This window comes from Gavialis gangeticus, unplaced genomic scaffold (genome assembly GCF_001723915.1).
Source record: "Gavialis gangeticus isolate Ggan-Ray unplaced genomic scaffold, GavGan_comp1, whole genome shotgun sequence".
NCBI classification, from domain to species: domain Eukaryota; kingdom Metazoa; phylum Chordata; order Crocodylia; family Gavialidae; genus Gavialis; species Gavialis gangeticus.
In genome coordinates this window covers 85,448,832-85,463,963 of record NW_017729024.1, presented here as the reverse complement: position 1 = coordinate 85,463,963, position 15,132 = coordinate 85,448,832, and the positions used below count along the sequence as shown (strand labels likewise).

Genomic DNA, 15,132 nt, shown 5'->3' with positions numbered 1-15,132 from the left:
CAGTACTGGGCGCCGCACTTTAAAAAGGATGTGGCCAGCCTGGAGAGAGTTCAGAGGAGGGCCACCTGTTTGGTGAGAGGGCAGCAGGACAGGCCCTATGAGGAGAGACTGAGGGACCTGAACCTGTTCAGCCTCAGCAAGAGGAGGCTGAGGGGGGACCTGGTGGCTGCCTACAAACTCATCAGGGGAGATCAACAGCAAATAGGTAGAGCCCTTTTCTCCCCAGCACCACCTGGGGTGACAAGGAACAATGGTAATAAGCTGATGGAGAATATGTTTAGGTTAGAGATCAGAAGGCAATTTTTTACAGTTAGGGTGGCCAAAATCTGGAACCAACTTCCCAGGGAAGTGGCTCTCCCCCCTACCTTGGGCAAATTCAAGGGGAGGTTGGATGATCACTTGTCTGGGGACTTGTGAACCCAGCATTCATTCCTGCCTGTGGCTGGGGGTCAGGCTAGATGATCTGTTTAGGTCTCTCCTGACCCTAGCTACTATGAAACTATGAAACCTAATCAGCCAGATCCCCACAGAATCACTTTGCCTGCAGCAAAGCAATTAACTGTGAGATGGTTGCACTTGAGCACCCACGGAGCTGTGCTCACTCTGCTCCTGAAGAGGAGTGGCAATGCTGTCATTTGGTCAGAAGATGGAGTCGTCTGTCAGGGCCTCAGGTGTGCTGCTCTTGAGACCGGGGTTTTTTCCCTTTTCCAAACTTTCCTGGATGCCTGCAAACAATCACACTACCCCCAAATGCTTCCCCAAGGCATCTCCCCTGTGTTTGGCACCTGGAATGCCCCTTCTGGACTGTACTTTATTGAGCTCTCTGCTGGAGCTCCCACAAAGCCAAGATTCCCTACTGCTTTCTTTAGCTCTCCCAGAGAACCTTCTCTAGCAACCCCTTTCCTCGATTCCCTCCCAGTGAATTCCTGCACCCAGGGAACTAAAGAGTGGGGAGAGGAACTGGTTTGCACAAACCCTGCTCCTTTAGTAAAGGATACCAAGCAATCCTGAGTACCCAGTACAGGCAGTCCTCGACTTATAATGTTTCAAGTTACAACATTTTGCACTTACAATGTTTATAATTTGACACCCTGTTTCAACTTTCTGATGTCTGTTTTGACTTTACAGTGCTTGATCTGATGTCACGCCAAGGCACGCCAAGCCACACCAGCGAACAAGTTTGCTGCATTGCCCATCTCCCTGGAGAACATCTGTCCAAACTTCCTTGGACGCTTTCTTTAAGAAAGCAGACAAGACTCCAGAAAAACCTGCAGCCAAGACTCCTGAGAAGACTCCAGCTAAGAACCCTTTAAAAAGTCCAGCAAAGTCACCTCAAAGAAGTCCTTCCAAATCAATATGATTGCTATTTACAATATAAATACATTAATGTAGCTCTATATTACTCATCTATAATTGATTGAGTACAAAATTCTGGGTTATTTTTGGTGGAAATAGGGTATCAGGCCTTGGTTCAGGAACCAATCCTCCATTTATAATAGTGTTTCCTATGGGAAAATCAGTTCTGAGTTACAAGCTTTCAACTTAAGACACGGTTTTCAGGAATCAGTTGTGTTGTAAAACCGAGGACTGCCTGTCTTTTATGCCTCCTCTGCCCTTACTAGCAGCTCACTCAGCAACAATTCTTCTGCCAGTAGTCCTGTCAGAAGCAACTGTCCTGGTAGAAGCCCCCTTCAGAAGCAGATGTTCTTCCCACAGCCTTCAGCTACTCTCACCCAGACCTCTCCCTATTTTTCCCTGGGCTTCCCACTCTAGAATTGCAGCTGTCTAATCACATGCATGCATTCTTCAGCCTTCATCTCCAAACTTCAGCTGGTTATCAAACTGCTATATCTGTGCATAGAGCCTGCTGCAAATCCACATCCCAATGGTGCAAACACCCTGACTGGGCTTGCAAACCCTGAGCAAACCCTTCAGCAACTTTACACTTGTTTATTTAACTCTGGGAATCCCTACATGGCACTACAGTCTGCAGCCTACTTAATCCTGGCAGCCTTGCTCTCAGTGCAGAACCTCTGTATCAGCTTCAGCAAGACCAGAAAGCTCCAGGGAAGCTGTTTCCTCAGGTCTTTCTGGTCTCACTGAAACTAACATAGTGGTTGGCCCACTATCTGCTTGGTGGGAACAGCAAATGGGTTCTGCTCCTCGTCCAGACCCTGTTCACGAAGTCTCTAGTGGCAAGTCACAGCTGTGTAGGTGAAGGAGAGTCAGAGTGGTTTCTGACCTTACCATGTGACTGCTCCACTAAGCTGATTAACATTTGTTCAGATTACAGTATAAGGGCAGTCTAGAAAGGCCTTTAAAACATTTTTACATGTGCTCGGGGGTGGGACACTTCAATTAAAGCAGCTTCAACAGATGCTCTAATTAAAGCACCCACAGTTTAATGTATCAGTGTCCACGCACTTCAAGATGCCATTTTGAAACATAAGGACACTGATATGTGAGATGCAGAGGCTGGCTGAAGTGTGCTAATTAGTAGGGTTGTGCGAAGCTTCAGTAACCAATTTGATTAGGAGGAGATTTGGCCCAATTCCGCGGCTGAATTGCTGAATCTGAATTGAATCAGGAGACCCATTAAAGGGTCCAAATCGATTTGAAATCCTCCAAATTGATTTGGAGGGACCTGGTGCTAATTTGGAAATTAGGCCATAGACTAACCAGGCAGCAGTCCTCAATCATGCTGGACACAGCTGCCTCCAGCTGGTAAGTCTGCTGTGGTGAGTGGAGGGTGGAGGGAAGAGGCAGATCAATGCTCCCACAGTGAGGGAGGGATTTGAGCTGAGGATGGGACAAGCTGCCCAGCCAGAGCAAGGGGGGGGATGCGGGACTTGGGAAGGGGGGCTCCCACCACTGTGTGCTGCTGGTCTGGGAGCTGTTCTCCCCATGGCTCTTCTGGCAGCTCTCGCTTCTGGTCTGGGAGGGCATGGGGGTGGGTGCATGAACCCAGATCGGGGGGGGTGAGTGGCAGAGGCTATGGGGAATTTTAGGGGAGCTGCAGCTCCCCCATAGTCCCCACTCCACTGTGTTCTGCAGGGCAGGTGGAGGCAGGCCTGTACTCTGAGCGCAGCCCAGTGGCAGGTGGCTGGGGCTAGCCTTCCAGAGTGCAGCCTGGCCCAGCCCGCCCCATACAGGGTACACGCCTGCTTCTATGCTCTCCTGGGCCAGTGGCAAGAGCTGCTGGAGGAACCACTGGAAAAACAGCTCCTGAACCACCAGTGCACAGTGGTGGGAGCCCCCCTCCCCAAATCCCACAGTCCTCCCTGCCCCAGCTGGGCAGTTTGTCCCAGCCCCAGCCCTAATCCCTCCCTTGCTGTGGGGGTGTTGATCTGCCCCCTCCCACATCCCTTCTCTTTGCCTCCACCCACCACAACAGACTTACCAGCTGGGGACAGCTGTATCCAGTGTGGTCAAGGACTATTGCCTTCTTAATCTACGGCCCAATCTCGGAATCAGCACTGAATCTCCACATCCATATTGGCCGAATCAAATCAGGACAGTGATTCAAATCACTGAATTGAATCACTGTCCCTCTGAATTGGATGAACCCATATTTGAAGCAAATACTTGCTGCTTCACACAGGTCTACTAATTAGCACCTCTAGCTGACTTGATTAATCAAGACTGCTCCAATGCAGTGTAATTACAGTGCATCAGAGCAGCCTCCTGGCACATGTATATGCATTCTTAGACTCCAAAGCTAGCTGTGTAACTGCCATTTAGGTACTAAAGTAGAATAGAATTCTACCCCAAGTACCTAAGGTACTTTTGAAAATGGGACTTTAGATATTTGATGCATATATTATCTGGGATAAGTGCAATGGCCCTCTTTACCTTGAAAATCTATGAAAAAACTTTGGTTACATCAAATGGTCACTTATATAAGGGTATTATTTTATCATTTATGATGCTAAATGTAAACAAGGGCACCTTACAGGTACAGCAAAAGGAACTACCAGTACAGATTTTTTTTTCGAGCACACAACTTACCACCCAAAATAAGGGCGTGACATTATAGGTCAACAATCTCTGTGGAGAAAAATTACCATTTTATCCATAAAAATTAGAAGGACAAAAAGCCCAGCTTTAATACAAATAAACTTGATTTTTTTTTTCCCAGAAGGAATATAGCTCTTGGGGCTTCTTAAGGTGGCCACCTTACTAATTGTATTAATGATAGTGTAATATTAGGGGACTACATTTTCAAAAGTGATTAATGATGTTGTTCATTAAAATTAATATGGTGCCAGCTTCATAAGACTGAAAGCAATTCCAGGCATTTCCAAAAGCGCATTTTGAAAATCAGATCCTTTGAGAGAGATGGAAATTGGGTACCCAGAACCTGATGGTAAAACAAATATTGAAACACTTTAAAAAATACAGGCCAAGAATAAAGCATATTGCTTAACCCTAGGCTATTTCTAGTATATTAAAAAAATCACCTCCAAAATAGTAAGTATCTCCTGAATAAATCTGCATAGGTACTGTAGCATGAGCGGATAAGGTTCCATCATTGTCCACCATTATACTCATACGATTCCTTTTGGCAGATAAAAAAACTGAATGCCACTGACCATTGTTTAATCCAGCACCTAGAAGGAAAAGAAAGCGTAAGATAACATAACTTTGAGTAATACATGTTTAAAATAACTAATACTTATAGGTTTTAAGCAGCAAGAACACAGTAAATATTCAATAACTTACAAAGCAAGTCAAAGACAAAGTAAATAAATAAAAATATGAAAAAGAGAGGATACAGTTTTGTCTTCTGTGAAATAAATAAAAAGTCATTTTCTAATAGTTAAAAAAATCTTTCTATGAATGTACAAACAATAGTTGTAATGTCCCTAATTATCAGCAATGCATCCCTCCAATGCAGTGCTTATACAAAATGCCCTTTTCACTTAGAAAGTTATCATTAAAATATTATGGTGATGTCTCATGCTGCACTTTACAGATATCACAGGGTTTTATGGCTATTTTCAGGGCATTATTTCATCTTTTAAAATAAAACATAGACATTTTATTGAAACCCATCCTTTAAATGCTAGAATAACCACAGCAAAATCAGCAGAATGTCACAATATTTTTAGTAGGGGTGGAGTGAACTTTTACAGAAAAATGATAAAGGATAGAAATACACAATCACTAGTATGAGAATAATTTTAACAGACCAACCACTCTCTTTCTGGTCTCCCAGTCCTTGTATTCAAGGAAAATATGTAAAACACCTTGGAACAAAAAAAAAATAATAATCCACTGGGTGCACACACACACACGCACACAAAAAGGACTTAACACAGACAATGGATTTATCGCTTATTACCATCTCTTTACTATATTAGATACCTTCTCTATACACCACAGACAATGCATAAGCTTTTGTGAGCCCAAGCTCATTTCATGGTTATCTATCCTGTTTTCTGCCTGAATCACAGAATCATAGAAAATTAGGGTTGGAAGGGACCTCAGGAGGTCACCTAGTCCAACCCCCTCCTCAAATCAGGACCAGCCCCAACTAGATTATCCCAGCCAAGGCTTCATCTAGCAGGGTCTTAAAACCCCCCAAGGATGGAGATTCCAAAACCTTTCTGGGTAACCTGTTCCAGTGCTTTACTATCCTCCTAGTGAGAAAGTTCTTCCTAACCTAAACTTTCTTTTGCTGCACCTTGAGAACATTGCTCCTTGTTTTGTTGTCTGCCACCACTGAGAATGGTTTAGCTCCATCCTCTTTGGAACTACCTGGGTATGTCTACACATGCATTAATGTGCTGTTGCTACTGAGCATTAAGTTTAGTACCTCTACTATTAGGTACTATGTAAATGTTCAGTAGCCAGCACTAATGCACATTAGCAACGGTGTTTTGTGATGCTTAATGCACAGTAGATTAAGTTGACTGCGCATTAGCTCATTAGCATGTTTTTTTGCTGTGATGTGCTAATGCACAGTAGAATTAGTCTACTAAGCATTAAGTATCTCATCTAGACATGCCCCCCTTAAGGTAATTGAAGGCTGCTATTAAATCCCATCTCAGTTTTCTCCTCTTCAGACTAAATAAATCTAATTACCTCAGCCTCTCCTTATAAGTCATGGCCCCAACACTATAACCATTTTCTTTGCCCTCCACTGAACTCTCTCCAACTTGTCTACATCCTTTTTGTAGTGGGGGGGGGGGCAAAACTGCACACAATACTGTAGATGCGGCTCACCAGTGCTGAATAGAGGGGAAGAATCACTTCCCTCAGTCTAATTCTATGATTCCATTATACTAATGTACCCCTGTATGTCATTAGCCTTCTTTGCAACAAGGGCACACTGTTGGTTCATATTCAGCTTATTGTCCACTGTAACCCCCAGGTCCCTTTCTGCAAAGCTGCTGAATGGCCAGTCAGTCCCTAGTCTGTACCAGTGCATGGGATCAGTCTAAATGCAGGACTTTGCACTTGTCCTTTTTCAACCTCATTAGATGTATTTTCACCTAATCTTCCAATACGTCAAGATCACTCTCAATCCTAGCCCTACCCTCTAGCTTATCCATTATTTCCCCAGCCTCGTATCATCTGCAAATTTGCTAATGGTGCAGTCTATCCCATCTTCCAGATCATTAATGAAGATATTGAACAAAATGGGCCCCAGAACCAACCCTCAACTGGATTCCAGCTGCCAACCCTCAACTGGATTCCAGCACTCAATTGGATTCCAGCTGCCAACTAGACATTGAGCCATTGATCACTCCCTGTTGAGCCCAACAAATGAGCCAGCTTTCTATCCACCTTACAGACCATTTATCTAACCCATACTTTCCTTGCTTGCTTGTCACAATGTTGTGGGAGGCTGTATCAAAAGCCTTGGTAGAGTCAAGTTATATCACGTCCACTGCTATTCTCACATCCACAGAGCCAGTCATCTCATCATACAAGACAATCAGGATGGTCAGACATGACTTTTCCTTGACTTCATACTAACACAGCTAACCACATCTCTCTACTATAGGTAATAGTAACCAACTTCCCTTTTCATTTTTTCATTCTTTTACACTATTAGACTATATAGTTTGACTGTCCATCTTTTTTTTGCATATTCTTCTTTTAACTTATTTTATTGAATGTTTTTACAGTCTTCTTCTACTTCTTTAAATAGTATTTCATTTACATTATAGAGTTAAACATAAGTCAGTGTTTTTTATATGCTATTTAGCTTAAGCTCTTTTTGCTTCTCTCCAAAACATGAGGAAGGGCCTTAAAGTTTGTCTAAGAACTTTCCCAACTGCAACTATACAGTTGGTCCAAAAAGATATTATCCTTACTTGTCACAAAATTTATTTTGCTTTTCCATTTAATGTAGTATAGAGGTGGTTAGCTTTATTAATCTGAAGTCAGGCAGAGGATAGCGCAAAATGGCACTTAAGAGACTAACCAGTCCAGAATGCCATGAAAGTTCAAAGGCAACAACCCATTTGGTTGATGGACTGTAAGGTGGATAGAAAACTGGCTGCAGCATCAGGCTCAGAGGGTAGTAATCAATGGTTCAATGTCTAGCTGGCAGCCAGTATCAAGTGGAGTGCCTCAGGGGTCAGTCCTAATGCCAGTTTTGTTCAATGTCTTCATCAATGACCTAGCAGATGTCATGGAGTTCACCCTCAGCAAATTTGCAGATGACACCAAGCTGGGGGGTGTAGCAGATACACTGGAGGGTAGAGCTATGATTCAGAGTAACCTAGAAAAATTGGAGGATTGGGCCAAAATAAATGTCATGAGGTTCAACACGGACAAGTGCAAAGTCCTGGACTTAGGATGGAACAATCCCAAGCACCAGTACAGGCTGTGGGCTGTCTGGCTCAGCAGCAGGTCTGCAGAAAAGGACCTCAGGGTTACGGTGGACAATAAGCTAAATATGAGCCAACAGTGTGCCCATGTTGCCCAGAAGGTTAACCACATACTGGCTTACATTGGGAGGTGTGTTGCCAGCAGGTCAAGGGAAGTGATTATTCCCCTCTATTCTGCACTGTTGAGGCCACATCTGGAGTACTGAGTTCAGTTTTGGGCACCCCAGCACAGAAAGGATGTGGACAAAAGAGTCCAGTGGAGGACAACAAAATGGTTTGGGGGCTGGGGCACATGACTTCTGAGGAGAGGGTGAGGGAACTGGGCTTATTCAGTCTACATAAGAGAATAGTGAGAGGGGATTTAATAGCAGCCTTCAACTACCTGAAGTGGGGTTCAAAAAAGGATGGAGCTAGCCTGTTCTCACTGGCGGTAGATGACAGAACAAGGAACAGTGGTCTCAAGTTGCAACGAGGGAAGTTTAAGTTAGATATTAGGAAGTATTTTCTCACTAGGAGGGTAATAAAACACTGGAACAGATTACCCAGAGAGGCGGTGGAATCTCTATCCTTGGAGGTTTCTAAGACCCTTTGGCTGGGATGATCTAGTTGGGGATGATTCTGCTTTGAGCAGGGGGCGGACTAGATGACTTCCAGACGTCCCTTCCAACCCTAATTTTCTATTATTCTATGATTCTATGCTACCGAGAATATAAAAGATGGAGTTTTTGTGTTATCTATTGGGAGTTTAACCATATAATATCTATAGATGTTAGTTAGGGTCCCAAAAGGGAATATACCAGATGCAAACCTAAAGTCGTGATTCAGGAAAAAACTTAAGCATGTGCTTTCCTATTACTGTATCTAGTCACTATTCTTATTCAAGAGAGCATGTTAATACACTTATAAATTTAAGGAATCAGTTTTAATTAAGCATATCCTTATGCACTGTCATGAATAGGATTTGGATTGGAAGCAAAAGATACAGCCTTTGAATTATTTCAAGCTCCTTTTTCACATGTATTTTGTAGAGTATTTAGATTTGTGTCTCATTGGAGTGCAGCTGTGGTTCTTCCATATATATGCTAAAATTGCATTTGTTTCTCTACTCAACTCTAGAATTGAGCTTTTATTCTCAGAAAATAGATGAGTAATTACTACATATGTATACAACAGAGAAAGGAAATCCAAAAAAGGCTAAAACATTTCAAATGGCCAAGAACCCAGAATTGACATTGTGATAAATAATTTGAAACAAGTACAAAAGGCAATTCCTGTGTGTAAAGCAGCAGAAAAATCTCAGTCTGGCAGACACTATTAAAATGGCAAGTGGTAGGTATTTACTGGATGCATTTTCTGTAAAGAATTTATCTAATACATTAAGCACTTGCATGAGCTTCTCTATTTTCAATTTATTTTACACTTTGTTTTTCCCCTTTTGTCTCTCTATTCAGCCATCACATTGCTGTAGAAACTTCAAGGGGATATTTTACTCTTGAGTAGTATCAGAATTTTGTAAATTCCTCACCATTTCCAGTAGATTCTCAGGATAATGTGGCTTACAGATCATCTTGTCCCTCATTGATACTAATTTGTCTGATTTCTTCTTTAGGAAAATGTTCTATTAATTATAAAATATTGATTTTTCCCAAGGGAAATATTAAAAGCTGTATTCTAAATTCACCCCATACATCAGCCATCAATACAAAGGAGCTATAAAGACTTGTAGCATAGAAATTACAGCACTGTACAGTAATCATTTAACAACAAAGACGTGGCATGGCAACCATCTCCTTCCACATAGCAAATGTGTAGAGCATGAGTGGAACTTTCCTGCAATCTAGAGAGCCTCTGTTGACAAAGATAACCCTTAGTACAATTCAAAGTATAATTTAGAGTAACCATCAGACTACTGTAACTTATTTAGGAAGTACAGGGCTGGTCCCAGTTTGAGAAAGTGTTTTAAAGATCTGGTTATCCTGGGTCAATCACTTCATAGACTCTTGACAGATGGCAGGCTAAGACACTAAAGCAATATTAAAGCTACAGCAGGAACTGTCTTGTGGTATCTTGGCCAGTTTTTGATCACATTTTATACTGCAGCATTTAAACCTAATGCGTGCAAGTATCAATCACTCCTATTTTCTCTGAGTGGTATTGCACAGGTAGAACTAGTCACATAAACCAAACTTCAGAGTAACAAAATACTCAAAGAAAAAGGAGATAAAGAAGCCCTAAATGCAAGTCTTTTAAATTATCTTATATTAGGAACATACGGGATACATCTGAGGAATAAAGGGAAGAGTATCTTCAAAGACAGGCTTGCTAATCTAACAAGGAAGGCTTTAAACTAAGTTTACCAGGAGATGGACACCAAAGCCCTGCATTAAGTGGGGAAGTGGGAGACCTGGAGGAAACACAAGGAGGAGAGGACAACAGGGGAGGCCTCCTCATTCTTCCTCAAAAAGTAGCCCAATTGATTAGTTACCTCAAGTGTCTGTACACAAGTGCATAGAACTGGGAAACAGGTAGGAAGAATTGGAAGTCCTTGCACAGTCAAGGAACTATGGTGTAATTGGAATAACAGAGATGGTGGGATAGCTTGCATGACTGGAGCACTGTCATGGATGGGTACAAATGGTTCATGAAGGACAGGAAGGAGAGAAGAGGAGGAGGAGTTGTGCTGTATGTAAAAGAGCTGTATGAAAGCTCAGAGCTCCATTATGAAACAATAAATAGGCCTGTTGAAAGTTTTTGGGATAAGGTTAGAGGGCAACAAGGGTGATGTTGTGGTGGGTTTCTGCTATAGATTGAGTTCAGAATCCTGACAAAAGGAAGAAAGGAGAGCAGCAGATAATGGACTCTGGACCTCAGAAAAGTAGACTTTGACTCACTCAGGGAACTGATGGGCAGGATCCTCTGGGAGACTGGTATGAGGGAGAAAGGAGTCCAGGAGATCTGCTTTTATTTTAAAGAAAACTTACGGAGGGCACAGGGACAAACCATCCCAATGTTCAGGAAGAAGAGCAAATATGGCAGGAGACCAGCTTGGTTTAGCAGAGAACTCTTTGGTGAGCATAAACACAAAAAGGAAGCTTACAAGAAGTGGAAACTTGGACAAATTACTAGGAAGGAGTATAAGAATATTGCTTAGCCATGCAGAGATGAAATCAGGAAGGCCAAAGCACAAGTAGAGTTGCAGCTAGCAAGGGACATGAAGGGTAACAGTAAGGGTTTCTACAAGTGTGTTAGCAAGAGGAACATCAGGGAAAGTGTAAGTCCCTTACTGAATGTGGGAGGCAACTTAGTAATGATGATGAGGAAAAGGCTGAAGTACTCAATGCCTTTTTTACCATGGTCTTCACAGGCAAGGTCAGCTCCCAGACTGCTGCACTGGGCAGCATAGTTTTGGGAGAAGGTACGCAGCCCTCATTGGTGAAAGAACAGGTGAGGGAGTATTTAGAAAAGCTGGATGTGTACAAGAACATGGGATTGAATGGGATGCACCTGCAGGTGTTGAGGGAGTTGGCTTATTTGATTGCAGAGCCACTGGCCACTAGCTTTGAAACTCACAGCAATCAGAGAAGGTACTGGACAATTGGAAAATGGCAAATATAGTGCCCATCTTTAAGATAGGGAAGTAGGAGGATCTGGGCACCTACAGACCAGTCAACCTCACCTCAGTCCCTGAAAAAATAATTGGAGCAGGTCCTCAAGAATCCATTTCTCAGCACTTCAAGGAGACGAAAGTAATCATGAACAGTCAGCAAGGATTCACCAAGGGCAAGTCGTGCCTAACCAAGCCAGTTGCCTTCTTCAATGAGATGACTGGCTATGTGGATGTGGGGAAAGCAGTGGATGTGAAATACTTTATCTTTAGAAAGGCTTTTGATATGGTCACCCACAGAATTCTTGCAAGCAAGCTAAGGAAATATGGATTGGATCAATAGACTGTAAGGTGGATAGAAAGTTGGCTAGATCGTCAGGCTCAATGGAGAGTGATCAATGGCTCAATGTCTAGTTGGCAGCTGGTATCAAGTGGAGTGCCCCAGGGGTTGGTCCAGGGGCCCGTTTTTTTCAATATCTTCAAAAACAATCTGAAAGATGGGATGGATTGCAACCTAAGCAAGTTTGCAGATGACACCAAGCTGAGGGGAGTAGTAGATATGTTGGAGGTTACGGCTAGGATTTAGAGTGACCTAGACAAATTGGAGGATTGGGTCAAAAGAAAGTTCAAAAAGGACAAGTGAAAAGTCCTGCACTTAGGACAGAACAATCCCATGCCCTACTACAGACTACATTTTTATGGTTCTATGATTCTATGAACACAACAGATACTGCAGAGTATTTCCACAAAGAGAACCTACATATGGATAACGTAAATGAAGAAGAGAGCGGAGGCATAGTAGTGCAGCTCTGATGCTGGGACAATCACAAACACTCAGGACAGTGGACTCTACTACTGTACTGCTTGTGGCAATGACTTTTTCGTGTGTGTACCCCCACCCCCAAGAAGAGCATCCTCCCCGCTCTCTTCCCTCTCCTTCCCACCCACCCTCAGTTATGCTACTGGGTAAAATACAATAAACAAAATCTAAGAAAGCATGTTTCCTATTTTCTAGGAATCTAACTAGTTCTCTCACATCACCCATTGTAAGACTTCTTTTTAGTGACAGTGTAAGAGCTTCATTACACATTGCAGTTTTAGCTCCTCAGATGTTGATGATCTTTGTTATACAGTAATTTTGGGCAGCTTCTGGAGCTCTTAATACCTGGATTGTCTGAACATTAACACCAAAAATGTATTTTAAGCACTCATTATGCAGCTAAATGTTACACCATCTAGGTCAAGTTTACTTTTTGATCTGCATAACTCAGCTCCTATTCCATTATGGTGTGGCCACTCCCCATACATGTGCCAACCAAGCAGAAGTCTTTCAGTATCCTAGCATCTCTCACATCCCTGTCCATAGAGCAAGGATAGAAGTCTGTCCTGGCTTGCCAGCCTTCTAGTGGCAACTCACATCTACAGCTTCTAGTCCTGCCTCTGTTCCTTAGGTCTCTAGTGGCAAATCACAGCTGTGCAGGTAGAGGATGGTCAGAGAAGGTTTCCTTAACTAAGGGTATGACTGCTCCAAACTCCAAGCTAGCACTAACATTGATCAACATTTGTGCAGCTTACTGTATAAGGTGTAACAATGCACTTAGACTAAGGTGCAGCCACTCTGTGCTACACCATAATGTACACACCCCACCTGCCCTGCTTCCCACTGGCCCAGTTTTGGACCGTTACCCCTGCCTGCCCTCCCCAGCACCCAGATCCCTGCTTACTGCCCCGCTGCACCCCTCCCTCCACTTACTTGTGGCTGCCAGTTAACCATTCCCTGCCTACCCCCTCGGGACAGACTGCACAGTCAGCCACAAGTAAGTGGGGGGTGAAGGAGCAGGTGGAACTGGAGGGCCCAGAATAAGAGGAGGGGGTGATTCTAACTTTTCAGGCTCCTGCTGGTATGAACATGTGACTGCTCCAAATTTGAGCTAACACTAACTTTTGTACAGCTCACAGTATAAAGTGTAAGAAGGCCATAAATCATAAGCAGTAAATCATCTCTAGTATCACTGCAATAATACCATACTTGTTGCATCACATTTTTACAGTGGCCAAATACAGTTTTTGAAAAGAAAAAAAATCTGCATATAGACCATTTGCCCAGCCTTTATAAAAAAAATGTTACACAAAACCAAATCCTTGTAGACCTCATATATCACAGATGAAGAGAACAGAACAGATTATCTTCTTGATGTGGCACAACCCCCTTGAGGTGACATTTTCACTGAAACATGCTGAGTTTTGCTTTTGGTTCCTCTTGCTGTATTCAGGACTATTATTTTCTGTCTTCTTTCCAAGGCAGAATCATTGTCCAGTGAACTGTATCTACTTCTAATCCTTGGTGCTGCATGTGGGTTTATTAACTTCATGCTCTAATAAATATTCCCTTTTATAAGCATTATAAATGAAAACCACAAGTGTTTACACATACACAGATTACAGGATTCTTTGCTACAAAAAAGCATCCTGCATGAATGGATTAAATATAGGAACTGATTAGGTTCATGGGAAATGGATAATAGAACTTTTAGGAAACTCATGCCTGACTTACTTGCTATAATTTTTTGAGCATGCTGAATGCTACTGAGGGATGTAGTTCATCTCTATTTCCACAAGAATGCCTGGAAAGATACTAGTGAATGTTATTTAGCCCAAAGGAGAGGAAATACCTCCATGAAGTCCCTTGGGTACATCTGGGAGCTGCAGAATACCATAGGGGAGCATGAAAGTGTCTGTAGATAACTATTCATTGCAGGCATAGGTGTAAGAAGCTTAATTAGATTCATGAACTTAATTTGTTTATCCTTTATAGATTCATAGATTGTAGAGTTGGAAGGCACCACAAAGGATCATCGTGTCCAACCCCCTGCCCCTGGCAAGAAAGAGGACTGAGGTCAGATGACTCCAGCCAGGTGTCTATCAAGCATCCTCTTAAAGACCTCCAAGTTACGTGATAGAACTACCTCTCTTGGAAGCCCATTGCAGATTCTGGCCCCCCTTACTGTAAAAAATTTCTTCCTAATGTCTAACCTGAATCTACTCTCCACTAGTTTGCACCCATTATTCCTAATTACTCCTAGGGGCACTCTGGTAAATAGCAGATCTCCAATTCCCTGTTATCCTCCCTTGATAAACTTATAGGCGGCTACAAGGTCTCCCCTCAGACGTCTCTTGTGAAGGCTGAAGAGATCCAGATCCCTCAACCTCCCCTTGTATGGTCTTTTATGGAGGCCATCCTTGTAAGAGGAGTGGGGTGGTGCTGAGAGTATATGAGGAATGTCCAAAAACAACAGGTGCAGATTTTTTTGTGTTTTCCTGATTTTTGCTTGAGAATATCTGTGGAGTTTTGAATGTTGTACAAGAAAATTATTGAGCCAAAAAGTGGTGATTAAGTATTAACCCCAGTTAAAACAATTAAATCCATGGATTTATATAATAAATAGCTAACTCAGTCTGTTACTTCTTTCAGTGCTGGCAGCACAGCGGTCTTGGTGGCAGAAATGTGTTGCACTGCTCCGCTCCACTCTCCCATGCTGGGTCCTACCCATTGGGCCATGGAGGCAGCTCTTGCCCATGCCGGTCCAGCCAGGCTGCAGTCTTGTGCCTGCTGTGGGTGCACAAATCCCCATGCCCTCCACCACCGCACACACTAGGGTTATGTGTTCTGAGGGCTGGGGGGGG

At 43.0% G+C, this 15,132-nt stretch overlaps 1 protein-coding gene across 1 annotated transcript in view; it reads right to left on the bottom strand.

The window, feature by feature from the left end:
• LOC109297528 (contactin-associated protein-like 4) overlaps nt 1-15,132 on the bottom strand; it is a 582,246-nt gene that overhangs the window by 159,697 nt on the left and 407,417 nt on the right. Inside the window, exon 9 of the mRNA XM_019517318.1 lies at nt 4,461-4,610. Within this exon, the coding sequence (XP_019372863.1) occupies nt 4,461-4,610 (150 nt within the window). The remainder of the gene's footprint in view (nt 1-4,460; nt 4,611-15,132) is intronic.